General features: G+C 65.4%; 4 protein-coding genes across 4 annotated transcripts; 1 reads left to right on the forward strand and 3 right to left on the reverse strand.

Moving 5' to 3' along the window:
• LOC136787382 (erythroid transcription factor-like) lies at nucleotides 1–3193 on the reverse strand. Its single transcript, XM_066984561.1, has 5 exons — nucleotides 3066–3193; nucleotides 1985–2018; nucleotides 1282–1512; nucleotides 389–514; nucleotides 1–310 (listed from the first exon to the last, which is right to left on the reverse strand). Exons 1-5 carry the CDS (start codon nucleotides 3191–3193, stop codon nucleotides 2–4), a joined length of 828 nt encoding a protein of 275 aa, XP_066840662.1. The 3' UTR covers nucleotide 1.
• CDK20 (cyclin dependent kinase 20) lies at nucleotides 3072–12220 on the reverse strand. Its single transcript, XM_066984644.1, is given in 12 exon segments — nucleotides 3072–3209; nucleotides 4759–5734; nucleotides 6467–6537; nucleotides 6540–6572; nucleotides 6575–6620; nucleotides 7656–7779; nucleotides 8368–8430; nucleotides 8505–8629; nucleotides 9253–9432; nucleotides 10877–10929; nucleotides 10932–10989; nucleotides 11644–12220. Coding segments are annotated over 11 exon segments (1134 nt in total). The 5' UTR covers nucleotides 11743–12220; the 3' UTR covers nucleotides 3072–3209; nucleotides 4759–5452.
• On the forward strand, nucleotides 11820–21651 carry PORCN (porcupine O-acyltransferase). The gene is given in 17 exon segments (XM_066984562.1): nucleotides 11820–11966; nucleotides 12215–12247; nucleotides 13105–13240; nucleotides 14005–14197; nucleotides 15102–15145; nucleotides 16129–16189; nucleotides 16191–16308; nucleotides 17340–17470; nucleotides 17594–17608; nucleotides 18287–18412; nucleotides 18499–18599; nucleotides 19188–19264; nucleotides 19355–19418; nucleotides 19926–19985; nucleotides 19988–20010; nucleotides 20645–20755; nucleotides 21471–21651. Coding segments are annotated over 17 exon segments (1542 nt in total). The 3' UTR covers nucleotides 21573–21651.
• Nucleotides 21644–27872, reverse strand: LOC125181879 (UDP-galactose translocator-like). The gene is given in 7 exon segments (XM_066984645.1): nucleotides 21644–22252; nucleotides 23926–24361; nucleotides 24364–24454; nucleotides 24456–24638; nucleotides 25152–25303; nucleotides 26373–26555; nucleotides 27713–27872. Coding segments are annotated over 7 exon segments (1128 nt in total). The 5' UTR covers nucleotides 27768–27872; the 3' UTR covers nucleotides 21644–22224.
• Between the last annotated feature and the right edge of the window lie 94 nt (nucleotides 27873–27966).

A 27966-nucleotide genomic window follows, 5' to 3' on the forward strand; every position in this document is an offset into this window, starting at 1 on the left:
CTCAAAGCTGGGGGCTCAGCCCGGGGGCCCGGGTGCGCCAGGGGGGCCCCGTAGGCTGCCGAGGGCCCCCCAGAAAGGGGCTGGGGGCGCGAAGGGGAGGAAATGGCCCGAGAGCACCACGGGGCTGAGGGCGTAGAGGGCGGCCGGGTCCTCGGGGGGGGGGGCGGGGGGGCCGCGGCGGGGTCCGCGCCCCCCATCGCCGCCGCCGCGGCCCCCCCCCGGAGCACCCCCGGCGCTTCTTGCCCTTGGCCGAGACCTTGCGGTTGCGGGTCTGGATGCCGTCCTTGCGCATGGTCAGCGGGCGGTTCACCTGCAGCAACAACGGGGGGGCACATTTAGGGCGGGGGGGGTCAGTTTTTTTGGGGGGGGGTCCCGGGGGGGCACTCACGCGGTGCAGCTTGTAGTAGAGGCCGCAGGCGTTGCAGACGGGGTCCCCGCGGGGGCTGCGGCGCCACAGGGTGGTGGTGCTGGTCTGGCAGTTGCTGCACACCGTGCCCGCCCGCTTGCTCACCAGCTGGGGGGGGATTACGGAGGATTGAGGGGGGATTAAGGGGGATGGTGGGGGTCTGGGGGCGACTGGGGGTCCTAGGGGAGGGATTAAGGGGAATGGGGGGAGATTACGGGGTTCTGGGGAGGCAACTGGGGGTCCTGGGGTGGGGATTAAGGGGGATTGGGGGAGATTAACGGGGAATGGGGGTCCCGGAGGAGGGATTAAGGGGAATGGGGGGAGATTAAGGGGTTCTGGGGGAGGATTGGGAGGGTCTGGGGGGCAACTGGGGGTCCTGGGGTGGGGATTAAGGGGGAGTGGGGGAGATTAACGGGGAATGGGGGTCCCGGAGGAGGGATTAAGGGGAATGGGGGGAGATTAAGGGGTTCTGGGGGAGGACTGGGAGGGTGTGGGGGGCAAGTGGGGGTCCTGGGGTGGGGATTAGGGGGGATTGGGGGAGATTAACGGGGAATGGGGATCCTGGGGGAGGGATTAAGGGGGATTGGGGGGTCCGGGGGAGGGATTAAGGGGGACTGGGGGAGATTTGGGCTGCTGAGGATTGGGGGGGGGTCTAGGGGGCAAGTGGGGGTCCTGAGATAGGGATTAAGGGGGATTGGGGGGAATTTGGGGTGCTGGGGAGGACTGGGGGGGGGGGAACCAGGGGTTCCGGGGAAGGGATTAAAGGGCGCTGGGGGGAGATTAAGGGGGTCCGGGGGCAACTGGGGGTCCTGGGGTGGGGATTCCGGGGGACTGGGGGTGGGATTAGGGGGGATTAGGGGGATTAGGGGGCTCACGAGGCGCTTCTTGGGGCGGATGAGGGGCCGGTTGTGCCCGTTGAGGCGGTGGTACAGCCCGCAGGCGTTGCACAGGTAGTGCCCCGTCCCGTCCCGCCGCCACAGCGGCGTCGCCGTCGCCCCGCAGTTGACGCACTCGCGGGCCTCTGCCCAGTGCAAACCAGTATGAACCAGTACGGACCAGTACAAGCCAGTACGGACCAGTATAAAGGGCTTTGGACCCCTGTAGGTCTATACAGCCGGTACGGATGCGTCCCCGCAGCGTGCACCCACATTGTTTGCGCTCAGTTCTCTGCCCAGTATGGACCAGTATAGACCAGTATGCACCCGTAAGAACCACTATACACCAGTATGCACTCCTAAGAACCGCTATACACCAGTACAGACCAGTATGGACCAGTTTGGGTTTCTTTAGGTCTATACAGGCCAGCACAGATGCGTCCCCACAGCGTGAAGCCACATTGCGCTCGCTTCTCTGCCCAGTATGCACCAGTATAGACCAGTAAGAACCAGTGTGCAGCCCTGCGTCTCTTCCCAGTATGAACCAGCAGGAACCAGTGCGCGGCCCAGCACGCACCACGCTTTGCAGGCTCCTACCTCTCTCCCCAGTAAGGACCAGTATACACCCCAACGCGCACCCACGTCTCTGCCCAGTATAAACCAGTATGGACCAGTATACGTGGCACCATGCACCCCAACGTACATCCCAGTATGCACCACTATGAACCAACGTGCCCCTAAGCGCATACCAGTACAAACCAGTACAAAATAGCGTGCTCCACCTCCCCGCCGTGAACGAGCACGCGCACCAGTATGCACCAGTATGCACCAGTAAGCACGCCAACAGGCCCCGGTACGCACCAGTATGCCTGCGGTCCATCCCAGTACGCCCTAACCTGCAGCACTGCGTGCCCCAGTATGCCCCGGTGCCCACCAGTACCCACCAGTACATGCCAACCCAGTGCCTCCCAGTAGCCCCCAGCGCCCTCCCAGTAGCCCCCAGCGCCCTCCCAGTAGCCCCCAGCACCTCCCAGTGGCCCCCAGCGCCCTCCCAGTGGCCCCCCAGCGCCCTCCCAGTGGCCCCCAGCGCCCTCCCAGTGGCCCCCAGTGCCCTCCCAGTGGCCCCCAGCGCCTCCCAGTGGCCCCCAGCGCCCTCCCAGTGGCCCCCAGCGCCCTCCCAGTGGCCTCCCAGTAGCCCCCAGTGCCCTCCCAGTAGCCCCCAGCACCTCCCAGTGGCCCCCAGCGCCCTCCCAGTGGCCTCCCAGTGGCCCCCAGTGCCCTCCCAGTAGCCCCCCAGTGACTCACCGCAGGGCGGGGGTGGCGATGGCGCTGGGGGGCAGGAGGGGCCCCGGGGGGGGCTGCCCCGGGGGGCTGCAGCAGCTCCAGGAAGCGGGGGGCTCGGCGGGGGGGCGACACCCAGGGGGGCCCCCAGGGACCCCCGTCTGCCCAGGGCACCAGGGAGAGGCGGCCTGGGGGGGGCACAAAAAACGGGGGGGGGGCACAGAGAAATGGGGGGGGGGGCAAAAAATTAGAAGGGGGGGATGAGGAGGGATGGGGGGGCAACAGAAGGGACATGGGGGGGTCACAAAATTGGGGGGGGCACATGGGGGGACAGACAGGGCACAGGGGGACAAAAAATTGGGGGGGGACATGGGGGGGTATTGGGGACGGGGGGCAGAACACGAGGGGGCACACAGGATGGAAAGGGGGGTAAAATGGGGGGGGCTGGGGATTTTGGAGGGGGGGATTTTTTTTGGGGGGGGGGGGGGGGTTATGGGGCTTACCCGGGGGGTGTAGGGGGCCAGCAGCCCCCCGCCTCCGTCCCGTCGCCCCCCCCCAGCCCCAGGAAGGCGCCGGCCTCGTCGGGGAACTGGGGGGGGCCCCTCCGGCCCCCCAGCGCCACGAACTCCATGGGGGCGCCCGGGGGCCTGCGGGGAAAAAAAGGGGGGGGGGGGGGGGGCACCGTCAGCACCCACGGGTGCCCCCCCCCCCCCCGATAAAAACCCCAAATTTTTTAAGGGGGGGGGGGGCACTGACCTGCACCGCCGTGTCGCCGCGGGTCGGACGGACGGACGGACACCACAGCCCCTCCCGCGGGGAGGGGCTGGGGGCCCCCACCCTCGGGACCCCCCTTTTTTTTGGGGGGGGGGGGCGGATGCTCGGGGCTGTGTGCGTCCCCCCCCCCGCCCCCCCCCCGGGGCGGTAACGGCCGGGGCTGCGGGGCGCTGATAAGCCTTATCTGATGGCGGGGGCCGGCGGCGGTTGGGCGAGGGGGGGGGGGGCACGGGGCGGGGGGGGGGCACACACAGAGAGGGGGGGGCACCCCAAAAAATTCGGGTACGGGGGGCGGTGCTGTGAGCCCCCAAATTTGGGGTGGGGGCTCCAGGACACTGTGCCCCCCCTTTAATTAACGGGGGGTCACAGTCCCCCCGCGCCCCCCTCCCCCGTGGCCCCCCCCCCGAATTCGGGGGAAGGCGCCGGCCCCTTCCCTGAACCCGGCTTATCAGCCCCGGACAGAGAGGGGGGTCACCCCCCCCCCGGCAATAATGTAGGGCCTACGTAAACACCGCCCCGAGCAGCTCCTGCCCCGCCGGGAACCGGGGGGGGGCGGCTTCACCCCCAAAACGGCGGAGTTTGGACCCAAAGTGGGGGGGGGGGGGGGAATTGGGGGCGCTGGGACCCGAAACGGGAAAGGTTTGGCGGGAATTGGGGGGTTTTGGTGTAAAATGGGGGGTTTGGAACCAATTTTGAAATTTTCAGACCCGAATTCTGGATTCCCAGACCCAAATTCGGGGCTTCCAGACCCAAAGTCGGGGCTTCCAGACCCAAATTCGGGGCTTCCAGACCCAATCCGGGGAGTTTCAGACCTAAAACGGAGCTTTCAACGCAAAACTGAAATTTTCTGCCGAGAAACGTGGCTTTTTTTTCAGCCCCAAATTACGATTTTGGACAAACTTGCAATTTTTGGTGCTAAAATCACGATTTCGGGGGTTGCAGCCCCAAATGAGGAATTTTGGCACCAAAATCCCTCATTTTCAGTCCCAAATTTCAGTTTCAGCATGAAATTCCGGTTTCAAGCTCCCAAACTGGGGAATTTCACCTCCTGCCTTAAAAATTTCAGGCACAAAATTGGGTTTTTCGATACAAAACTGGCGTTTTTTTGCCCCGGAAAAGTTTTGTTCCAGCCCCAAATTGGGATTTTTTAAGTCCCCAACTGAGATTTTCAGCCTCAAAATCGGGATTACGATTTCACAATCAGGATCTTCAACCCCAAATCAACAGCTCCGGTCCCGGGTTGGGATTTTCAACCTCAAAATTCAGCACATTGAGCCCAAAATGGGCATTTTTCAACAGAAAATTGGGTTTTTTCCATCACAGAAATGGCGTTTTCAGCCCCAAAATTTGAATTCCTACTCCCCAAAAGCCTCTTTTCAGCCTCAAATCAAGGTGTCCGGCCTCACGCGACTCCGAGCTCACCTGGACTGCGGGCTTCAAGTCGGGATTTTCAGCCTCAAATTCGGGATTTTGGGCTCAAAGTCGGCATTTTTGGTCCCCACGTGGATTCTCAGCCTCCAACGCAGCACCGCTGGCCCCAAATTCGGGATTTTCAGCCCCAAATTCGGGATTTTCAGCCCCAAATTCGGGATTTGCAGCCCCAAATTCGGGATTTCGGCGTTTCCAATCTCAACATTGCATTTTCAGCCCCAAATTTAACGTTTTCAGCCTCGGGTTGGGATTTCGGCCTCAAAAATCGGCATTTTCGGTCGCAACGTTCACATTTTCAGCCTCAAATTCAGCGCCTCTGGCCCCAAATTCCACGCTTTTGGTATCAAAACGGAGCTTTTCAGCCTCAAGTTCCAGGGTTCGGACCCCAAAGTTTCCATTTTTGACCTCAAAGCCGCGTTTTCAGCCCCCAATCGGCATTTTTGGGCTCAAAACCGCGGTTCCGGCCTCCAGGCTGCTGTTTCCTCTCTAAAAATTGCATTCGCACCCCCAAAATCGGCGTTTTCAGCCCCAAAACCGGCATTTCCGGCCTCGAGTTGGGGTTTCGGCCCCGAAGCCGACATTTTCAGTCTCAAAACGGGAATTTTCATCCTCAAATCCCGCCCTCGGGGCCGCAAATTTTGGTCCTCAAAATTTGCCGTTTTTGGTCTTTTTCAAAAAAATCGTGTTAAATCGCCATTTCCAGCCCCCCCCCCAGCACCTTTTTTGCCATTTTTTTTGCCTTTTTTTTCATTTTTTCGCCCCGTTTTTGCTTCCATTGGGGGGGCTCGCCGGGGGGGTCCTTCAGGACGGGGGGGCCCCATGGGGGCGGCGCCGGGGGCCAGGGAGCCGGGGGGGCAGCGCCGGCAGCAGGGGGGCGTCGAGGCGGAATCGGGGGGGGGCGTCCGGGTGCCCCCCAGGGCGGGGGGCTCAGCTCCAGCGGGCCGAAGAAGTAGGGGTGCAGCAGGGCCTGGGGGGGCAAAACCAGTAAGTCCCAGTGCCTCCCAGTACGTCCCGGTGCCCCCCCCAGTACGTCCCGGTGCCCCCCAGCACACCCCAGTGCCCCCCAGTATAACTCAGTCACCCCCACTACGCCCCAGTGGCCCCCAGTACGACCCAGTGCCCCCCATGTATCCCAGTCACCCCCAGTACGTCCCAGTGGCCCCCGGTATCTCCCAGCACCCCGCTAACGCCTCCCAGTATCCACCAGTACCTCCCAGTAGCCCCCCGGTATCTCCCAGTACTCACCCCCCCCACCAGTACTCCCTCCAGCACATCCCAGTGCCCACCAGTATCTCCCAGCACCCCCTAACACGTCCCAGTACCTCCCAGCAGCCCCCCAGTACCTCCCAGTACCCACCCTCCCCCCACCAGTACTCCTTCCAACATCCACCAGTACCTCCCAGTGCCCCCCAGCACCCTCGCAGCACATCCCAGTGCCCCCCAGTATCTCCCAGTATGTCTCTAATGCGTCTCAGTAACCCCCAGTAGCTCTCCAGTACCCCCAGCAGGCCCCCAGTACCTCCCAGCAGCTCCCACCCCCTCCCAGTGCCCCCCCCAGTGCCCCCCCCAGCCCCCCCTCAGCTCCCCCCCAGCCCCCCTCAGCTCCCCCCCAGCCCCCCCAGCCCCTCCCAGCCCCCCCAGCCCCCCCAGCTCCCCCCAGCCACCTGAGGGGGTCCCCGCCCCCCCCCGCCCCCCCCACCTGGTGGGCGCGGATGCGCTGCCCCGAGGGGTAGACGAGGAAGCGCCGCAGGAGGCTGACGGCGGCGGGGGGGCGTCGGGCACCAGCTCCTCCAGGGGGCCGGGTCCTGCGCCCGGAACCAGATCTTGGGGTAGTCGGGGAGCTGCGCCAGCTCCTGGGGGGGGGCAACGTCAGGGAGCCCCCCCAACGGCGGGACGGCCCCCCGCAGCCCCATGAGGGGCCTGGGGGCTTGTCCAGTACGTCCCAGTATGCCCCAGTGTGCCCTAACGGGACCGGCACGGCTCCCAGTATGCTCGAACGCTTTGCTCCCTATACGCTAATACGTCCCAGTACGTCCCAGTATGCCCCGGTGCTCCTCCACAACCCCACCGCTATACCCCAGTATCTTCCAGTAGCCCCCCAGTACGTCCCAGTCTGCCCAAATGGCGCCAGAGTGGCTCCCAGTATGCCCGAGCACTTCTCTGCCATAGATTAGCGTCTCCCAGTATATCCCAGTATGCCCCAATGCGCCCCTACAACCCCCCCCAGTATCTCCCTGTGCCCCCCACTATTTCCCAGTAGCCCCCCAGTATGTCCCAATGCGCCCCTACAACCCCCCGTGTCTCCCAGTGCCCCCCTCCCACTTCCCAGTAGCCCCCCAGTATATCCCAGTATGTCCCAATGTGCCCCTACAAGCCCCCAAGTGTCTCCCAGTGCCCCCCTCCTATCTCCCAGTAGCCCCCCAGTATATCCCAGTATGTCCCAATGCGCCCCTACAACCCCCCAAGTGTCTCCCAGTGCCCCCCTCCTATCTCCCAGTAGCCCCCCAGTATATCCCAGTATGCCCCAATGCGCCCCTACAACCCCCAAGTGTCTCCCAGTGCCCTCCTCCTATCTCCCAGTAGCCCCCCAGTATGTCCCAGTACATCCCAAAGGCGTTGCAGCCCCTCCCAGCACGCTCCAGCACTTCCCTACCATGAATTAACATCTCCCAGTATATCCCAGTGTCTCCCAGTGCCCCCCCCAGCCCCTCCCAGTACAGCCCAGTGCCTCCCAGTAAGCCCCCAGCAGCCTCCCAGTGCCCCCAAATCCCCTTTTCCCCCCACCGCAGCGCTCCCAGCGCCCCCCCAGCCCCTCCCAGCGCCCCCCAGCACCCCCTCGCCCCCTCCTAGTGCCCCCCAGTGCCTCCCAGTGCCTCCCAGTAGCGCACCGGCCAGACGCTGGGGCTGGGGGTGCCCAGGGCGCGCAGCACGCAGCAGAGCTGCTCGATGTCGTTCTCCCCCGGGAACAGGGGGGACAGGTTCAGGAGCTCCCCGAAAATGCAGCCCACGGCCCTGGGGGGGGCACAAATTTCGGGGGGGGGGTCAGAAATTTTGGGGGAAATGGGGAAAATTTGGGCAAAAAGGGAAAGGGGAGAAGGGGAGGAAAAATCAAGGAGGAAAATCGGGGAGAATGAAAATGGGGGGGGGAACGTTAACATAAAAATCTGGAGAAGTAAAAATTTCATGGGGGGGGGTCCAAAATTTGGGTGGGGGCTCCAAAATTTAGGGAAAACCCCAAAATTTGGGGGCTGAAAACCAAAAATGACCGAAAACGTTCAAAATCTTGGGGTTAAAATTTGGGGGGGGGAAGGGGGCTCAAAATTTGGGGTGAAAATTTGGGGTTCAAAATTTCTGGGGGGTGTCCAAGTTTTTGGATTCAAAGGGGGGGGGGGGCAAAATTTTGGGGTTGAAATTGTGAATTTGGGGAGGGGGGAATTTGAGGGGTCTGAAATTTGGGGTCCAAAATTTGGGGGTTGAAATTTTAGTGGGGGGGAGGAGGGAAATCTCATGTGGGAAGTTTGGAGGAGGTCCAAAATTCTGGGGTTAAAATGGGGGGTCCAAAATATCGGGGGGGGCAATAATTTTGGGGGGGGGGCTCACCACAAGTCGACGCCCTCGTCGTAGTGCCGGGCGCCGTAGAGCAGCTCGGGGGCTCGGTACCACCTGGGGGGGGGGGTTAATTAGCGAGGGGGAGTAATTATGGGGGTGTTAATTACCGGGGGGGGGGCCGGGGGTACCTGGTGGCCACCTGGTGGCTGTAGGGTCGCCCCCGGGGCGGGGGGGCCAGCACGCGGGCCAGCCCAAAGTCGGCCAGCTTCAGCCGCCCCGCGCCGTCGATCAGGAGGTTGGCCGGCTTCAGGTCCTTGGTGGGGGGCGGGGGGTCACAATGTGTGCCCCCCTCCAAATATTCCCCCTCCCCCTCAAATATTCCCCCTCCCCCTCAGGAACGTGCCCCCTCCCCCCCGACTCGGATAAAGGGCAGGGTTTGGGGGTTCCTCGGTGGCTGTCTGGGTGTGGGGAGCCGTGCCCCCCCCCCCCCAAAAAAAAATTACCCCATTTGTCCCCCCAACATTACGGTCCCCTTGACCCCCCCCCCCCGATATTTGGGACCCCCCCCCCAAATATTTAGGACTCCTCCCCCAGATATTTTGCCCCCCGGAGCCATTGGACCCCCACAATACCTATCCCCCCCCGCTTTCTTCTTCCTATACCCAGATTTTGGGGTCCCTCTGACCCCCCCCCCAAATACTTAAGACCCCCCCAATATTTTAAGGCCCCCAATATTTTACAACCCCCAGAACATTTCAGACCCTCCCCCAAACCCCAGCACCCACATTTTACAGCCCCCGTGTCCCCCCCAAACACTTAATCCTCCCCCAGCCCCCCACCCAATTTTACACCCCCCAGCCCCCCCCCCAAATTTTTACTCCCCCAATACCCCAAATTTAGGCCCCCTGTGCCCCCCCCCCCCCGAAATATTCCCACCCTGTGCAGGATGCGCAGGCGGTGGCAGTGGCCCAGCCCCCGCAGGGTCATGGCCAGGAGGGCGCGGACGCGGGGGGGGGGCGGGGGCCGCCCGCAGGAGCCCCCCAGGTCGCCGGCCACGAACTCGAAGGCCAGCACCACGGCGGAGCCGTGCGCGAAGGCGGCGCGCAGCTGCACCACCTGGAGGGGGGGGGCATGGAAAAAATTAATAATTAGCTAAATTAGCTAAAATTTCAAATTTAATATTTTTAAAAATAAATTTAAAATTCACTTTTAAACTTCTGATAATCTCAAAAATTTCAATTTAAAAATTAAAAACCTTAAGATTAAAATTTAATTTTAAAATTATAAAATCTTAAAAAAATAAAATCAGAAGTTTAATTTTAAATAAATTAAATAAATAATAATAAATAAATTAAATAAATTTATTTAAATTTTAAATAAGCCTGTTTTTAAACTGGAACTTTAAAAGATTTTAAAGTTCCCTTTAAACGCCCCTTTAAAATTGCTTTTAATTTTAACATTTTAAAATTTCAAAAGTGAAAAAGTAAAAAAGTAAACATTTAACTTTAGACAAGTTTGTTTTTTAAACTGTAACTATGAAAAGCTTAAAGCTTTAAAATATTTTAATATTTAAAATTTAATATTTAATATTTAAAATATTTAAAACATTTTAAAATTTCCTTTAAGAATCATTTTAAAACATTACTTCTACATTCTAAAGTCTTAGGATTTCAAAAATTAAAAAAAAATAAAAAACATTTAATTTAAATAAATTCGTTTTTTAACTGAAACTTTAAAAGGTTTTAAAGATTCAGTGTACTTTAAAGTTTCCTTTAAACATCCCTTTTAAAAATTTGTTTCTACATTCCAAAATTTTAAGGTTTCAAACATTTTCATTTGAACGTTTTAAAACCTTTATGCGCCTTATTTATAAAAACTTCATGTTTTTAAAAAGCTTTCTGAGAAAGCATGATTTTCTTACTGCATTTATCAACTTCCAAAGCATTTTTAAATGCTTTCAAATTTTATTTTTTTTAAAAAAAAGCTGATAATTTTCTTACTGCATTTATCAGCTTTTAAAGCATTTTTAAGCACAAGCGTTTACTTCATAATATTTTTAGGTTTCAAAAGCACTTTTCAATTCTTTCAATTCTGTCTTTCCAAAACAGTTTAAAATATTGAAAAATCTCTCAAATCTTTAAAACCTCTAAAAAACCTAAATCCTCAAAAGCTTTAAACCTTCCTTACAATTTTAAATCCACCCTTTACTTTATTTTAAATGTACCTCTTAAAAGTTTAAAATTTTCAGGCTTTTTATCTTTCAAAGCACTTTTAACTTATAAAAATAATAACCTCTTGCAAGAAAAAGATTTTACCAAACACTTAGAATTTTAAGAATTTTAAAATTTTAAGAATTTTAATTTTAAGAATTTTAAAATTTTAAGAAACAATCCTGAAATTTAAAATTTTAAATTCTTAAAGAATTTTAAAGGTTTATGACAAAAATTTAAAATTTTAAGCACTTTAAATTTTTGCAAACTTCTTAACTTTGTTACTTTTTAATACGCTTTCTCCCATTTTTTTTTTTGGGGGGGGGGGGGGGGGGGGGGGGGTCGCTCACGTGGGGGCTGTCCCCGATCTCGCGCAGGGCCTTGATCTCGCGCAGCGCGGGGGGGGCACGCCGTCCTCGGGGCGCGGCAGCGGCACCTTCTTCAGGGCCACTGTCTCGCCCGTCTGGGGGGAGATGACGTCATACGGGGGGTGGTGACATCACGGGGGGGGGGGGGACGATGATGTCATTCGAAACCCAGCCCCGCTCCCCAGAGGTTCCCCCAAAGGACCCCAAATTCCCCCCGGTACCGTTCTACCATTGCCCCCCTTACCTCAGCCCCCCCCCCCATTACCTCAGGGCCCCCTCCCTCAGCCCCCCATTTCAGGACCCCCGTTACCTCAGGACCCTCCCAGCACCTCATAGCGCCCCCCAAATCCCGTGGACCCCCCAGTTACCTCAGGACCCTCCCCCTACAGCACCCCCTCATCACCTCAGGAACCCCCCCATTACCTCAGAGCTCCCCAAACACCTCAGAGCCCCCCAGATCCCATGGACCCCCCATCACCTCAGGACCCCCCCCATTTCATGACCCCCCCCCCATCACCTCAGGACCCCCCCCCATTTCATGACCCCCCCCATTTCCTCAGGGAGCCCCCCAGCACCTCACAGACCCCCAAATCCCAAGGACCCCCCAGTTACCTCAGGACCCCCTCCCAGCATCCCCCCCCATTTCATGACCCCCCAATTACCTCAGGGCCCCCCCCCCATCACCTCAGGACCCCCCCGACTACTTCAGGGCCCACCCCCCATTTCCTCGCCCCCCCCCCCCCCCGCACCTCCCTGTCCTTGGCCTTGAAGACGACGCCGTGCGCCCCCTCCCCGATGCGGCCCAGCACCAGGTACCGCTCCATCCCGCCCCTGCTGGGCAGCGCCATCTTGCCGCGCGGGGCATGCTGGGCCGCGGGAGGACCGCGGGGGGCAGCCCAACTTCCGGGTCCCGGAGCACGGCGGGATGCTGGAGGACCGCCGCGGCCCCACAATGCACCGCGCGGGGACGCTCTGCTCCCGGGGTCTCGGTGGCCCGGCTCTGTTGCTAGGCGACCAGGCCACGCCCCCTAGCAACCCGCTCCCGTTGCCCGGCAACTCGCCCCCGCCCTCGGCAACCAGACCCCGCCCCCTCTCCCGTTGCCAGGCAACGGAGCCTGCTGGACCGCACCCCTAGCAACCCAAGCCCCTCCCCCGGTAACTCCCCCGTTCCCTAGCAACCACAGCCCTCCCCTAGCAACCGCGGCTCCGCCCCCCGCCGCCATTTGGCCGCGCCGCGCTGTGATTGGCCGGGCGCCGCGCGCGGGGCCGGAGGGCGGGCGGTGATTGGCCGGGGGGCGGGCTCCGCCCCTTTCTCCTCAGGCCGGCGCCGGCCGCTCCCTCAGCGCGGGCGAGGTGCGGGCGGGGGCCCTGGGGGGGGGCTCCGGGGTCCCGGGGGGGTCTCGGGAGGGATTTTGGGGGGGCCTGGGGGGTCTCGAGGGGGGCTCTGGGGGTCCTGGGAGGGGGCTGGGGGGTCCGGGGGTCCCGGTGGGGTCCTGGGGGGCTCGGGGGTCCTGGGGAGGGTCCTGGGGGATTTGGGGGGGGCTCCGGGGGTCTCGCGGGGGGCTCCGGGGGTCCCTGGGGGCTTTTCAAGGGGGTCCTCGGGGGGGGTCCGGGGGTCCGGGGGGACCTGAGGGAATCTGGGGGTGTTCTGGGGGGTCTTGGGGGTGGACCTGGGGGTCTCAGGAGGTTCTTTGGGTTTGGGGGGTCCTGGGGGGATTCTTGGGGGTCCCGGGGAGGTCCCTGGGGGTCTGGGGGTGTCCTTGGGGTCCTTGGCGTCCTGGGGGGTCGGGGGGGGTCCTTGGGGTCCTGATGGGTCCAGGGATGGTCCTGGGGAGGTCTTGGGGGTTCCTGGTGGGGGCTGAGGGTCTGGGGGTCCTGGGGGGTCCTGGGGGGTCCTGGGGGGGTCCTTGGGGTCCTGGGGAGGCCTTGGGGGTTTCTGGGGGGGGGGGTCCTGGGGGGTTCCTGGGGTCCTGGGGAGGTCTTGGGGGGTCCTGGGGGCGGCTGGGGTCCTGGGGGGTTCTTGGGGTCCTGGGGAGGTCTTGGGGGTTTCTGGGGGGTCCTTGGGGTCCTGGGGAGGCCTTGGGGGTTTCTGGGGGGTCCTGGGGGTTCCTTGGGGTCCTGGGGGGTCTTGGGGGCTCCTGGGGGCCCTTGTGGGTTCCCGGGGGGAGGGGCAGCTCCCTGACCCCCCCTTTTTTTTCTGCCCCCCCCAGGATGGCGGCGCTGCCCCCCGGGAGTTCGCGGCGCAGGTGCTGCCCGGCTGCGTGGTGCCCACGGCGCGCCAGGGCCTGGCCCAGCTCTGGCCCCTGCTGCTGCTCTGCCTGGGGGCGCGCCTGCTGCACCGCCTGCGTGAGTGGGGGGCTCCGGGGGGGCTGGAGGGCTTCTGAGGGGGGTTAGGGGGCTCCTGGGGGCTTCTGGGGGGGGTTGAGGGGGCTGGAGGGCTTCTGAGGGGGGTTAGGGGGCTTCTGAGGGGGTTAGGGGGCTTCTGGGGGCTTCTGGGGGCTTCTGGGGGGGGTTGAGGGGGCTGGGGGCTTCTCAGGGGGCTCCTGGGGGTCTCTTGGGAGGGTCTGGGGGCTTCGGGGTATCTGTGAGGCTCCTGGGGGCTTTTGGGGGTTCCTGAGGGGCTTTTTGGGGCTTCTGGGGGTCTCTTGGGGGCTTCCGGGGGGGCTTGGGAGGCTTTGAGGGTGGTGGGGGGGCTTCTGGGGGCTTCTGTGGGGGGTGGGGGTCTGGGGGGCTTCTGGGGGTCTGGGGGGCTTTGGGGGGCCTCTGGGAGTTAATGGGGGTCTCTCAGGACAGCTGTATGGCCCCGTAAATTGAGGGGGGTCCCAATAAATTGGGGGGGGTCCCAATAAATTGGGCGGGACCCCAATAAATTGTGGGGAGCCCCAACTACCGGGGAGGGCTCTCAGCTATTGGGGAGCGGCTTCAACTATCGGGGGAGCACCCAGAAATTGGGGGGGGTCCCATCCCACCCCCCCACGACCCCCCTTAAACGCTTCCACCCCCCCCCTGCTTTCCGCCTTGGGGGGGGGTGTGATTCGGGTGCTCCGGGGGGTGCCGCGACCCCCAAATCGGGGGGTCGCTAACACCACCCCTCCCCGCCCCCCCCCCAGCCCTGCCGCGGGGGGGCAAGCACGCGGGGGCGGCGGCGGGGGGGCTGCTGGCCCTGCACCACTTCTTCGGGGCGCAGGCGCTGTGGGTGGCGCTGCTCAGCGCCCTCTGCGCCCTCACCCTGCTGCTCAGCCGCGCCCGCGCCCCCCGGGGGCTCTGCCTGGCGCTGGCCGCCCTCAGCTACATCCTGATGGGGTGAGGGGGGGGGCCGGGGGGGGCTGGGGGGGGGGGGGGGGATTCGGGGGGGGCTGGGGGGGGGATTTGGGGGGGTTGGGGGGGGTTGGGGGGTGGTGGAGGGGAGATTTGGGGGTTGGGGGGTTGGGGGGAGCCTGAGCTACATCCTGATGGGGTGAGGGGGGCCGGGGGGGGGCCTCGGGGGGGATTTGGGGGGGTTGGGGGGATTTGGGGGGGTTGGGAGGGTTGGGGGGACCCTCAGCTACATCCTGATGCGGTGAGCGGGGGGCCAGGGGGGATTTGGGGGGGTTGGGGGGATTTGGGGGGGGGTTGGGAGGGTTGGGGGGACCCTCAGCTACATCCTGATGCGGTGAGCGGGGGGCCAGGGGGGATTTGGGGGGTTGGGGGGCGATTTGGGGGGGTTGGGGGACCCTCAGCTACATCCTGACGGGGTTGGGGGGGGTTGGGGGGTTGGGGGGGGGGGGATTTGGGGGGGGGGGGTTGGGAGGGATTTGGGGGGGGCTGGGGGGGGGGGATTTGGGGGGGTTGGGGGGACCCTCAGCTACATCCTCATGGGGTGGGGGGGGGGGGATTTGGGGGGGTTTGGTTGCGATGTGAGGGGGTGGGGGAGGGATTGGGGGGGATGGGGAGGGGTTTGGGGGGTATGGGGGGGTTGGGGGGGTGGGAGGGGGAATGGGGGGGGTTGGGGGGAGATGGGGGCGATTTGGGGGGATTGGGGGAGATGGGGGGGCGGGAGGTTTTGGGGGGAGATGGGGGGTATCGGGGGGAGACGGGTGCTGGGGGGCGGGGGGGATCTGGGGGGAGATGGGGAGGGGGAGGGGGGGTTACGGGGGGAGTCGGGCACGGGGGGCACTGGGAGCACTGGGCGGCTCTGGGGCTCTGACTGGGAGCCGCGGCCCCGCAGGGAGCTGCACATGGTGGACACGGTCAGCTGGCACAAGATGCGAGGTCAGCCCCCGCCCCCCGTGCCCCCCTTTATTTGCCCCCCCCCACCCCCCCGTGCTCCCCCCGCTGCCCCTACTTTGCTGCCCCTCCCCCTCTATCTTGCCTCCACCCCCTGTATTTTGCCCCCCATTTCCCCCCCGCTTTCCCCCTTGCCCCCCCATTTTCCTCCCTAACCCCCGACGTTCCCCCCCGCTCCCCCATTCCCCCCCGCCCCCCATTCCCCCAACGCCCCATGTTTCATCCCCAGACACCCCCTGACCCCCCCAGACACCCCCGACCCCCCCGTTCCCCCCTTACCCCCCATATTTCACCCCCATACCCCCTTCTGCCCCCTGAGCCCCCCTCCCCCCATACCCCCCGGCCCCCCTACTCCCACCCCCGCCCCCCCATCCCCCTGACCCCCCCCTTGCCCCCCACCCCCCATACCCCCCATACCTCCCGGCCCCCCTACTATCCCCCATACCCCATGGCCCCCCCCCCCCCCACCCCCCGTTACCCCCTGACCCTGCCTTACCCCTGACCCCCCCCGGCCCCCCATACCCCCTGCCCCCCCTACTCCCCCCTCTGCACCCCCATCCCCCTCCTCCCCCTGACCCCCCATCCCCCTGACCCCCCCGGCCCCCTACTCCCCCGCCAGCCCCCCATAACCCTGAGCCCCCCTCCTCCCCCCTGCCCCCCCATCCCCCCGAACACCCCGGCCCCCCCACTCCCCCCAGCCCCCCCATACCCCTGACCTCCCCCCGCCCCCCATGCCCCCCTTGCCCCCCAAACCCCCAATACTCCCTGACCCCCCCAGCCCTCCGTGCCCCCCTACTCCCCTCTGCCCCCCAATACCCCCTGACCCCCCGCGGCCCCCGTGCCCCCCCTACCCCCAATACCCCCTGACCCCCCCCCGGCCCGCCATACCCCCTGCCCCCCCATCCCCCTGCCCCCCCGGCCCCCACACCCCCCATACCCCCCGGCCCCCCGCTGACCCCCGCCCCCAGGCGCGCAGATGGTGGTGGCCATGAAGGCCGTGTCGCTGGGCTTCGACCTGGACCGGGGCCGGGGGCGCGGAGCCCACCCCCGCGCAGGTGCTGGGCTACCTCTGCTCGCCCGCCTCCGTCGTCTTCGGGCCCTGGGAGCCCTTCGGGGCCTACCTGCGGGCCGTCGAGGGGCCCCCCCTGGTACGGGGGGGTTGGGGGGGCGGGGGGGTTGGGGGGACGGGGGGGTTGGGGGGGACCGGGAGGGGGAGTTAGAGGGGGTGGGCGGGGGTTAGAGGGGTTTGGGAGGGGTTGGGGGGGACCAGGAGGGGGGTTGGGGGGTGGGGGGGGTTGTGGAGGGTCAGAGGGGTTTGGGGGGGGGGTTGGGGGGTGGGGGGGGGGCGGAAGGGGGTTGGGGGGGAATTGGGAGGGATTTGGGGGGGGGGTCAGAAGGGATTGGGGGTGCGTGGAGGGGGTTGGGGGGGTTAGAGGAGTTTGGGGGGGTTGGGGGGGACCGGGGGGGGGGTTGGGGGGGCTGGGGTGGGGGGGTGGCAGGGGCGGTTGGGGGGAGTGGGGGGGCAGGAGGGGGTCAGGGGGGGACCAGGAGGGGGGTTGAGGGGGTGGGGGGGGTCGGAGGGGGGTTGAGGGGAGAATTGGGAGGGATTTGGGGGGGGGTCAGAGGGGATTGGGGGGTGGGGGGCTTAGAGGGGTTTGGGGGGGGACCAGGAGGGGGATTGGGGGGGGGGGGGGGGGGGTCAGAGGGAGGGTGGGGGGGAATTGGGAGGGATTTGAGGGGGGGGTCAGAGGGGATTGGGGGGGTTGGGGAGGGTCAGAGGGGCTGGGGGCGTCGGGGAGGATTTGAGGGGTGTTTGGGGGGGGGGGATTGAGGGCGACCGGGGGACGCGGAGAGGGTTGGGCAGGATTCGGGTGGGTTTGGGGGGGAGCTGGGGTTGGTGGGGGGGGGGGGGGGGTTGGGGGGGGCTCTGAGAGATCGGGGGGGGGGGTTGGGGGGGGGCTTGGGGGGGATTTGGGGAGGGTTGGGGGGGAATTTGGGGAGATTTTGGGGGCATTTGGGGAGATTTTGGGGGGATTGGGTGGGAATTCGGGGAGATCTGGGAGCTCCCAGAGCGACCTGGGGCCGTGCCGCTCCCTCGGAGCCCTCTGGGGGGGGGGGGGACAGGGCTCCCCCGCGCCCCCGGCGTGCCCCCCCCCACCACCCCCGTGCCCCCCCCCAGAGCGCGGCGTGGGCGCGCAAGGCGCTGCGCAGCCTGGGGCTGGCGGTGCTGTGCCTGCTGGTGTCCACCTGCCTCGCGCCCTTCCTCTTCTCCTGCCTCCTGCCCCTCTACGGCGCCCGCGCCCTGCGACGGTCAGTGCCCCCCCGGGACCCCCGACCCCCCCGGGGTCCCGGACCCCCCCCGGGGTCCCCGACCCCCCCCACCCAGGCACTGATTGGGGTTTGGGGTTTTTTCTCGGTGCTGCCCCGGGACAGGAGCGTGCTGGCACGGTGAGGGGGGGCGCGGGGGGGGGCACGGGGGGTTGGGGACACGGGGGGGCCCGGGGGGGTTGGGGACACGGTGGGGGGGGTTGGGGGACATTTGGGGGCGTGGGGGGGCTGGGGAAAGGTGGGCAATCGGGGAGGTGGGGCGACAATAAGGGGTTTGGGGACGTGGGGGGGACTTTTGGGGAGGGGGGGGGACGTTTGGGGGCATGGAGGGGGCGTTTGGGGATGTGGGGGGGGGCATTGGGGGACACGGGGGGGACAGTCGGGGACACGGGGGGACGCTGGGGGGGCTGGGGGCATTTGGGGGCTGGGGGTGGGGGGTTGGGGCCGCTGGGGGGGGGGGGTTGGGGCCACCGGGAGCCACGGGATTTGGGGACATTTGGGGGGGATTGGGGGACATTTGGGGGGATTGGGGGGGTTTGGGGGGATTTAGAGGGGACGTGGGGACATTTGGGGGGATTTGGGGACCGGGGGAGGATTTGGAGCCCCCAGGGGGGATTTGGGGTCCCTGGGGGGGGGATTTGAGGCCACCGGGAGCCACAAGATTCGGGGGGATTTGGGAACGCTGAGGGGATTGGGGGACGTTTGGGGACCGGGGCAGGATTTGGGGGGACTCCTGTGGCCCGGGGGGGGGGCTTTGTGCCCCCGGCCCCCCAGAGGTCCCCGTGCCCACCCCCGCAGGTGGCTGCGCGCCTACGAGAGCGCGCTCTCCTTCCACTTCAGCAACTACTTCGTCGCCTTCCTCTCCGAGGCCACGGCCACGCTGGCCGGCTCGGGCGCCTCCCTGCGCCACGACCACCTGCACTGGTGGGCCCCCGCTGGGCGGACTGGGCGGACTGGGAGGGCCCGGGGGCGGCGGCGGCGGGGGGTGACCGGGGGCCGGTGACCCGCAGGGACCTGGCGGTGGCGCGGCCGCTGCGCGTGGAGCTGCCCCGCTCCATGGCCGAGGTGGTGACCAACTGGAACCTGCCCATGGCCCGCTGGCTGCGCACCTGTGAGCCTGGGGGGGGAACTGGGAGCACTGGGAGGGGGCTGGGGGGGATTGGGGGGCGCTGGGAGGGGCTGTGAGGGGGCTGGAGGGGGGCTAGGTGGGGACTAGGAGGTACTGGTTGGGGGTGGGGGGGATAGGAGGGAGCTGGGGAGGGGGCTGGGGGGATTGGGGGGCACTGGGAGGGACTGGGGGGGACTGGGAGGGGGCTGGGGGGCACTGGGAGGGGGAAGGGGGGACTGGGAAGGACTGGAAGGGCACTGGGAGGGGATGGGAGGGGGCTGGGGGGGACTGGGTTGCGCTGGGAGGGGGTTGGGGGGCTGGAGGGCACTGGGGGCGCTTTGAGGGGGCTGGGGGCACTGGGAGAGACTGGGGGAGGACTGGGAGGGACTGGGGGAGGACTGGAAGGGGTCGTGGGGGGATTGGGAGGGGGTTGGGGGGACTGGGATAAACTGGGAGGGGACTGGGGAGCACTGCGAGGGACCGGGGGAAACCGGGAGGGGAATGGGAGCAATGGGACGAGGACGGGGGGGAACTGGGAGGGCCTGGGGGTTACTGGGAGGCACTGGGAGCCACCGGTCCCCCCTCCCCCAGACGTGTTCCAGACCGCCCGGCGCCTGGGGACCTTCGCGGCCGTGCTGGGCACCTACGCCGCCAGCGCCCTGCTGCACGTGAGCGCCCGGGCCCCCCGCAGCCCCCCGGTGTCCCCAGTGCCCCCCAGTGTCCCCAGTGCCCCCCCGACCCCCCCGTGTCCCCCCCAGGGCCTCAGCTTCCACCTGGCCGCCGTCCTCCTCTCCCTCGGCCTCATCACCTACGTGGAGCACCGTGAGCGCCGGCCCTTTAAGGGCGGGGGTGGGGCCAGCGGGGAGGGGGCGGGGCCAGCGGGGAGGGGGCGGGGCTATGGTGAAGTGGGCGGGGACATCGGGGAGTGGGCGGGGCTAGAGAGAAGGGGCGGGGCTAGAGAGAAGTGGGCGTGGCGAGAGGGAAAGGGTGGGCCAATGGGAAGTGGGCGTGGCAATGGGGTGGGCGTGGTCATGGAGAAGTGGGCGGGGCTACGGGGGGAGGGCTCCATGGGGGTGCTTGGGGAAGGGGGCGTGGCCACTGGGAGGTGGGCGGGGCTAGAGGGGAGGGGGCGTGGTAAGGGGGTGGGCGGGGCGGTGGGGAGGGGGCGTGGCTAGATGGAAATGGGCGGGGCACGAGGCTTCACGTGGGGGCGTGGCCTTGGAAAATGGGCGTGGCTTGTGGGATGTGGGCGGGGCTTGTGGAATGTGGGCGGGGCTCTGGGTGTGGGCGTGGCCTCCGCTGACCCCGCCGCCCTCGGCCCCGCCCCAGAGCTGCGGCAGCGCCTGGCCGCCATCTTCGACGCCTGCGTCCTGCCCAAGCGCTGCCCCCCGGCTGTGCCCACCGCAACAAGGACGTGAGTGGGGGGGCTGGGGGGTCCCGGGGGGTCCCGGGGCTTTGGGGGGGGGGGGTCCCGAGAGGGTCCTGGGGGGTTATGGGGTTCTGGGGGGATCCTGGGGGGCTTTTAGGGGGGTCCTGGGGGGTCCTAGGGAGGGTTTTGGGGGTCCTGGGGGGGCCTTGGAGGAGTTTTGGGGGCTCCTGGGGGGCTTGGGGAGGTTCTGGGGGGATTTATGGGGTTCTGAGAGGTCGGGGGGGGTCCTGAGGGGCTTTGGGGAGGTCTTGGCAGAATGGGGGGGGTCTGAGGGGGTCCTGGGGGATTTGGGGGGGGGGTGGGGAGGGTTTGGGGGGTCTTGGGGGGCTTGGAGCGTCCTAGGGAAGGTTTTGGGGGGGTCCTGGGGGGCTTTTAGGGAGTCTTGGGGGGGGTCTCAGGGGGTCCTGGGGGGGGGTTTAAGGGGGGTCCGGAGGACCTGAGGGGGGTCCCGGGGGCATTTGGGGGTCCTGGGCGGGGTTGGGGAGGGTCCCGGTGGTTCGGGGGAGGCCCGAGGAGCATCCTCAGGGTCTTGCGGGGGCGTTCGGGGTTTTTTGGGGTCCTGTTTTTTTTTGGGGGGGGGGGTCTCCAACCCCCCCGCCCCCGTGACCTGCCCCCGCAGGCGCTGTGGGTGCGGGCGCTGAACGCGGCGCTGGGGGCGCTGGCGCTGCTGCACCTCTCGTACCTGGGGGCGCTCTTCGACGTCGAGGCCGACGACGCCATCGAGGAGCAGGTGGGGGCCCCCCGCAAACCGCCCCCCCCAAAACTGTCCTCAGCCTCTTGGGGGACACCCCCAGGCCCCCACGTGGGGACAAAGACCCCCAAAATTGGGGCAGAGACCCCCAAAATAGGGACGGCGACCCCCCCAATGGGAACAGCCCCCCCCCAAAAACGGGGTGCGGACCCCCCAACCCCCCCCGCCCAATCTTGGGGTCCCCAAACCCTTGGGGGGGGTGTTGGGGGTTTTGGGGGGTTGGGGTTCCCCACCCCAATAATTCCCCCCCAGGGTTATGAGGTGTCTGGGGGGGGCAGGATTTTGGGGTGCCCCCCTCAGGGTTATGGGATGTCCTGGGGGGGGGTCAGGGGTTTTGGGGTGCCCCCCACAGGGTTATGGGATGTCCTGGGGGGTCAGAGGTTTTGGGGGGCTCAAGGGGGTGTTTTGGGGTCCCCCTCCCACTAATCCCCCCATGGTTATGGGATGTCCGAGGGGGGCTGTCAGGGTTTTTGGGGTGCCCCCCTCAGGGTTATGGGATGTCCTGGGGAGGTGTCAGGATTTTGGGGTGCCCCCCCTCAGGGTTATGGGATGTCCAAGGGGGGGTCAGAGGTTTTGGAGGGCTCGGGGGGGGGTGTTTTGGGGTCCCCCCTCCCACTAATCCCCCATGGTTATGGGACGTCCGGGGCGGGGTCAGGGTTTTGGGGTCCCCCACTAACTCCCCCCCGCCCCCCAGGGCTACGGGATGTCCTACACCATCCGCAAGTGGTCGGAGCTGCACTGGGCCAGCCACTGGGTGACGCTGGGCTGCTGGGTGCTGGCCCGCCTGCTGCGCTGAGGGGGGCACTGGGAGCACTGGGAGCACTGGGAGCCCCCCCGCTCCCCGGGGAGGACCAGTAAAGGCTCCGCTCGCTGGTTGACAGCTCCGTGTTGCTGCCGGGCACCGAAATCGCGGGAATTACACCCGAAATGCGCAAAGGGGGGGGGGGAGGGGGTACGGAGACCCTATAGGACTCAGCGAAGGTCCTATAGGGTGTGGGGGAGCGTATGGCCCCCTATAAGGCACGGAGGGGGGCACAGGAGACCCATATGGCCCTATAGGGCATGGACGGGGGGCACACGGCCCTATAGGGCACGAGGAATCCATATGGGCTCTATAGGGGACCAGGGCTCTATATGGCCCCTATAGGGCACAGGAGGTCCATATAGTCCCTATAGGGCACGGGGGAGTCCATATGGGTTATACAGGGGACCAGGCCTCTATATGGTTCCTATAGGACACAAAGAGCCCATATAGAGCCTATAGGGCACAGGGAACCTGTACAGCCCCTATAGGGCACAGAGGCTCTGCACAGCCCCTATAGGCACAGAGGAACCCGTATGGCTCCTGTAAGGTACAGGGGAGTCCATGTGGCTCCTATAGGGCATGGCGGGGGGGGGGTGTCCATATGGCCCCTATAGGGCCCGGGGGGCGGGGGCGTCCAGTCCCATCAGGAGCCCTTGTCCTTGGAGGGAGACCTGCAAGAGAGAGAGACCCCGGGGCTGAGGGCTCCTATAGGGCCCCCTATGGCTGCCGTAGGGCCCCGTGGGGTCCCCAGGGCTCCTATAGGGTCTTCTGTGGCTTCTATAGGGCCCCCAACACCCCCTATATGGCTCCCTATGGCTTATATAGGACTTTGGGGGTCCCCAGGGCTCCTATAAGGGCCCCTATGGCTTCTATAGGGTCTCCCGGGGTCCCCAATGGTGTTAGTGGGGTTAGTGCCCCCCTGCCCCCCCACAGCACGCAGCCGTTAACCAAATCCGCCTTTATTGGCCCCGATCCGCGGGTAAAAACGCGCCGTGCCCCCCCCCCCCCCCCCCCTTATAAAATATTTACAGCCCGGTGAGGTGGGGTTAGTCACACCTCCCCCCCCCCGTCCCCGTCCCGCTAACGAAAGCGCCGCGCCGCCCCTAACGAGCCCCGGCAGCAGGGGGGGCAACCCCCAGGGACCGCGGCACCCGCTAGGGCCCGAATTTGGGGGCTCCACCCCACAAACCCCAAGGAACCCCAAAATCTCCTTCACCACCCAAAAACAACCCAATGTTGGGGTCTGCACCGCCCCACAAGCCCCAATATTGGGGTCCCCACCACCCAACGATCCCCAACACCGGGGTCTTCGTCCCTTGGTGAACCCCAACGTTGGGGTCTGCACCGCCCCACAAACCCCAATATCGGGGTCCCCACCACCCCACAACCCCAACGTTGGGGTCTCCGCCACCCAACGATCCCCAACGCCGGGGTCTCCGTCCCATAACGACCCCCAAGGAGTCTCCATCGCTCGGCGAACCCCGGCGTTGGGATCTTCCATCGCCCTACGAGACCCAACCCCTCCTCCATGACCCTACGAACCCCAACGTCTCCACCACCCAGAAAAATCCAACTTCGGGATCTCCGCCACCCAAAAAACCCCAACCCCGTGGCTTCCGTGACCCTACAAACCCCAACGTCTCCTTCATCGCCCTACAAACCCCAGCGCTGGGGTCTTCCACCACCCAAAAAAAAATCAACATCATCTCCGCCACCCAAAAAAAAAAAAAAATCAACATCTTCTCCGCCACCCAAACAAACCAACTTTGGGGTCTCCGCCACCCAAAAAACCCAACCTCTCAGCCTCCACCACCCTACAAACCACAGCGTCGGGGTCTCCACCACCCAAAAACCCAACCTTGCGGCCTTCACCCCCCAAAAAAGACCCAACCTTGCGGCCTTCACCCCCAAAAAAGACCCAACCTCGTGGCCTCCACCACCCAAAAACCCAACGCTGGGGTCTCCACCACCCTACAAACCCAACGCTGGGGTCTCCACCACCCAAAAACCCAACGCTGGGGTCTCCACCACCCAAAAACCCAATGCTGGGGTCTCCACCACCCTACAAACCCCAACATCTCCTCCACCACCCAAAAACCCAACGCTGGGACCTTCCACCACCCAAAAAAAACAACAAAAAACCAACTTTTGGGTCTCCACCACCCAAAAAAACCCCAACTTTGGGGTCGCCGCCACCCAAAGAAGACCAACGTGGGGGTCTCCGCCACCCAAACCCCAACCTCTCAGCCTCCACCGCCCGCCGGAGCCCCCCGCCGCCGCCGCCCTCCCCCACCGCGGGGCTCCCCGGGCGCCCTTCCCTCCCCGTCACGCCGCCCCCACTGACTTGCCGCCGTGTCCCTCGTGCGGCCCCGCGGCCTCCGTCCCTCCCTCCTCCTCCTCCTTCTCCTCCTCCGCCGCGGGGCCGCCCCGGCGCCCCGGGGGCCTCCCGTAGAGGTAGACGGCGGCCAGCACCATGGCGGTGCCGGCCACGAAGGCGCCGCGGGGCCGGAAGCCGAAGAGGTGCGCGGAGGCGGCGGCGGAGGCCAGGATGGAGAGGGCGGTGGCGAAGCCCTTGAGGATGTTGTCGGCGTAGCGCACCACCACGGCCACCAGCAGCCCGCCGGCCGCCTGGTTCAGCACCACGGCCCAGACGGCCGGGCTGTAGCCGTGGAAGAAGCCCACGGCGGCCACGGCGCGGCCCTCGGCGGCCAGCATGGCGGCCAGCCCCACGGCCGTGCCCACGGCGCCCAGCTGCAGGTTGCGCACCCAGATGGAGCCCCCGAGGTCTTGAGCAGCCGCTCGAAGTAGACGCCGGCGAAGCCCGACGACAGGCACGAGGCCCCCACGGCCGCCAGCCCCGTCAGGTAGCTCTGGGGGGGCCCCCGCCGTCCTCGGGGCCGCCCCCGCCCCCGGCGGCGGCCGCACCTGCTCGGCCTGCACCAGGGCCACCCCCGCGAAGAGCAGCGCCAGCGAGAACCACTGCAGGCGCGACAGCGACGTCCCCAGCAGCAGCACCGAGAAGAGGGCGGTGGTCAGGATCTTCAGCTGGTACGTCACCTGGGGGGGGACAACGGGGGGGACATGGGGACATGGGGATGGGTCAGGATCTTCAGCTGGTACGTCACCTGGGGGGGGACAACGGGGGGGCACGGGGACATGGGGGGGGACACAGGGACACGGGGATGGGTCAGGACCTTCAGCTGGTACGTCACCTGGGGGGGACAACGGGGGGACACAGGGACATGGGGGGGACACAGGGATGGGTCAGGATCTTCAGCTGGTACGTCACCTGGGGGGGGGCACGGGGACATGGGGGGGACATGGGGACGGGGGTGGGGGGACAGGGTGCCCCCGGGGACGTGGACATGGGTTTGGGGACCCCCCACGGGGACAGGGATGGCTTTGGGGACCCCCCAGGGCTTTGGAGACCCCCCCAGGGCTTTTGGGACCCCCCAGGGGGCCAAGACCACGGGGATGCGAGGACCCAGGGCGGGCGCCAGCACCGCGGGGAGCGACGTGCGGCCCCGGGGCCCCCCCCCGGTGCCCCCCCGCCCCCCCCCCCCCCCCCACCTGGAAGGTGGCCGCGGGCAGGTTGGAGATGGCGACGTACTGCAGGTTGTTCTGCAGCGTGTACACCAGCGACGGCACCGCCAGGCGCAGCGTGTCCCCCGGCCGCCCCCCCCCCGCCTCCTGCAGCGTCGCCAGCAGCTGCCGCACGCTGCCTGCGGGGGGGGATGGGGGGGCACGGGTCAGCGGGGGGCCCAAGGGGTCCCCAAAAAGTCCCCCGTGTCCCCCCCCCGAGGGGTTCCCGGCGTCCCCAGAGGATCCCCAAAGCACCCCCAGGCTCCCCAGGGTGTCCCCGAACTGCCCTCGGCGCCCCCCCCCCAAACAACCCCGCAAACAGCCCCAAATGCCCCCCGGCACCCCCAAACCACCCCAGCCCCCCCCAGACGCCCCCAGACTGCCCTCAAGGCCCCACAAGTGCCCCCCAACAGCCCCGTAATGCCCCCCAGCCCCCCATAATGCCCCCCAACCCCCCATAACGCCCCCATATCACCCTCAAGGCCCCGCAAATGCCCCCCACACCCCCATGACACTCCCCAACACCCCCAAACTGCCCCCAAGGCCCCACAAATGCCCCCCAACAGCCCCGTAATGCCCCCATAAATGCCCCCAAAGCCCCATAACACCCCCCAACCCCCCCATATTGCCCCAAGGCCCCACAAATGCCCCCCAACAGCCCCGTAATGCCCCCAAACCCCCCCCATAACACCCCCAACCCCCATAACACCCCCATATTGCCCCAAGGCCCCACAAATGCCCCCATAAATGCCCCCAACCCCCCCATAACACCCCCATATCGCCCCAAGGCCCCACAAATGCCCCCCAACAGCCCCGTAATGCCCCCATAAATGCCCCCCAACCCCATAACACCCCCAACCCCCCCCCCCCATAACACCCCCATATTGCCCCAAGGCCCCACAAATGCCCCCCAACAGCCCCGTAACGCCCCCATAAATACCCCATAATGCCCCCATAAACACCCCCAACCCCCCATAACACCCCCCAAACCCCCATAACACCCCCCAGCCCCCCATAAACGCCCCCAGCCCCCCATAAACGCCCCCCAACCCCCCCCATAACACCCCCATATTGCCCAAAGGCCCCCCAACAGCCCCGTAATGCCCCCATAACACCCCCCAGCCCCCCGTAACACCCCCGAAACCCCCCGTAACACCCCCCAGCCCCCCCATAACACCCCCCAGCCCCCCCGCAAGGCCCCCCGCTCACCGCGGTGCTGCAGCAGCAGCAGCAGGACGCAGGCGCAGCCCTTGAGCGCCTCGGCCAGCACCACGGCCGTGGTGGGCAGGAAGCGCGCCCCGGGCAGCGTGCGCACGTAGCGGATGCTCAGCACCAGCGAGGCGTTCTGCACCACCAGCACCCCCAGGCTGGCGTACTTCACCCGCCGCGAGCCTGGGGGCGCGGGGGGGTCAGCGACGCCCGCGGCCGCCCCACGGCAGCCCAAAGCCCCCTTAAACCACCCCACAACCCCCATTGCCCCCCACAACCCCCTTAATGCCCCTAATGCCCCTCATAACCCCCCAAAGCCCCCTTAATGCCCCCCATAAACCCCCTAACGTCCCCCATTACCCCCTAGCACATCCCATAACCCCCAGTGCACCCTAAAGCCCCCCTAATGCCCTCCCCCCAGCCCCCAATAATACCCCTAATGCCCCTCCATGCCCCTCATAACCCCCTCAGTGGTCCCTTAGTGCCCCCCAATGCCCCCCATAACCCCCCCAGTGCACCCTAAGACCCCCTAATGCCCTCTCTCCAGCCCCCAATAATACCCCTAATGCCCCTCCATGCCCCCCATAACCCCCCCAGTGCACCCTAAGGCCCCCCTAATGCCCTTCCCCCAGCCCCCAATAATACCCCTAAGGCCCCTCCACGCCCCCCATAACCCCCTCAGTGCCTCCTTAATGCCCCCCAATGCCCCCCATAGCCCCCCAGTGCACCCTAAAGCCCCTCTAATGCCCTCCCCAGCCCCCAATAATGCCTCTAATGCCCCCCATAACCCCCTCGATGCCCCCCATAGCCCCCCATTACCACCCTAACGCCCCCCATTACCCCCAAAGCCCCCTCAAACCACCCCACAACCCCCCAGTGCACCCTAAGGCCCCCCTAATGCCCTCCCCAGCCCCCAATAATGCCCCCAATGCCCCCCATAACCCCCTCGATGCCCCCCAAAGCCCCCCATTACCACCCTAACGCCCCCCTTTACCCCCAAAGACCCCTTAATACACCCCACAACCCCCATTGCCCCCCCAGCCCCATTAATGCCCCTAGTACCCCCCATAACCCCCCCAAAGCCCCCTTAATGCCCCCCAAACCCCCTAACGTCCCCCATTACCCCCTAGCACACCCCATAACCCCCCCAATGCCCCCCACAATCCCCCATAACACCCCCATAACCCCCCCAATGCCCCCTAACGCCCCCCAGCACCTCCATAGCCCCCCACAGCCCCCCAACGCCCCCCATAACGGCCTTAACGCCCCCCAACAGGCCCCAGCCCCCCCCAATAGCCCCCCATAACCCCCCCCAGCCCCCCGTTACCGCCCCCCCCCACCTGTGGCCGCCGCCGGTTTCTCGCCGCCGCCGCCGCCCCCCCCCGGCGCTGCCATGGTGGCACCTGCCCGGCAACGGCGCGGCACTTCCGCACGGCGCCGCTTCCGCTTCCGGTCACCGAGAGGAAACCGCCCAGAGCGTCGCCTCTTAGGGAGGAACCACGGAGAGGACGCGGTCCTCCGAGGTGCCCGCAGCGGCCCCTGCCAATCACAGCGCTGCTCGCCGCAGCTCCTCCCGCCTCCCGTGCCACTCGCC

This window comes from Anser cygnoides, chromosome 29 (assembly GCF_040182565.1).
Source record: "Anser cygnoides isolate HZ-2024a breed goose chromosome 29, Taihu_goose_T2T_genome, whole genome shotgun sequence".
Classification (NCBI taxonomy): Eukaryota; Metazoa; Chordata; class Aves; order Anseriformes; family Anatidae; genus Anser; species Anser cygnoides.

Bases quoted from the DNA above. Each gene is read 5' to 3' on its own strand.
- LOC136787382 (XM_066984561.1), bottom strand. From the start codon at position 3,193: ATGGAGTTCGTGGCGCTGGGGGGCCGGAGGGGCCCCCCCCAGTTCCCC. The intron at 2,019-3,065 runs GTAAGCCCCATA...GTATGCGCTTAG, and splicing joins TGGCCCCCTACACCCCCCGG to GGGCACGTTGGTTCATAGTG. The intron at 311-388 runs GTGAGTGCCCCC...TTGTTGCTGCAG, and splicing joins TCTACTACAAGCTGCACCGC to GTGAACCGCCCGCTGACCAT.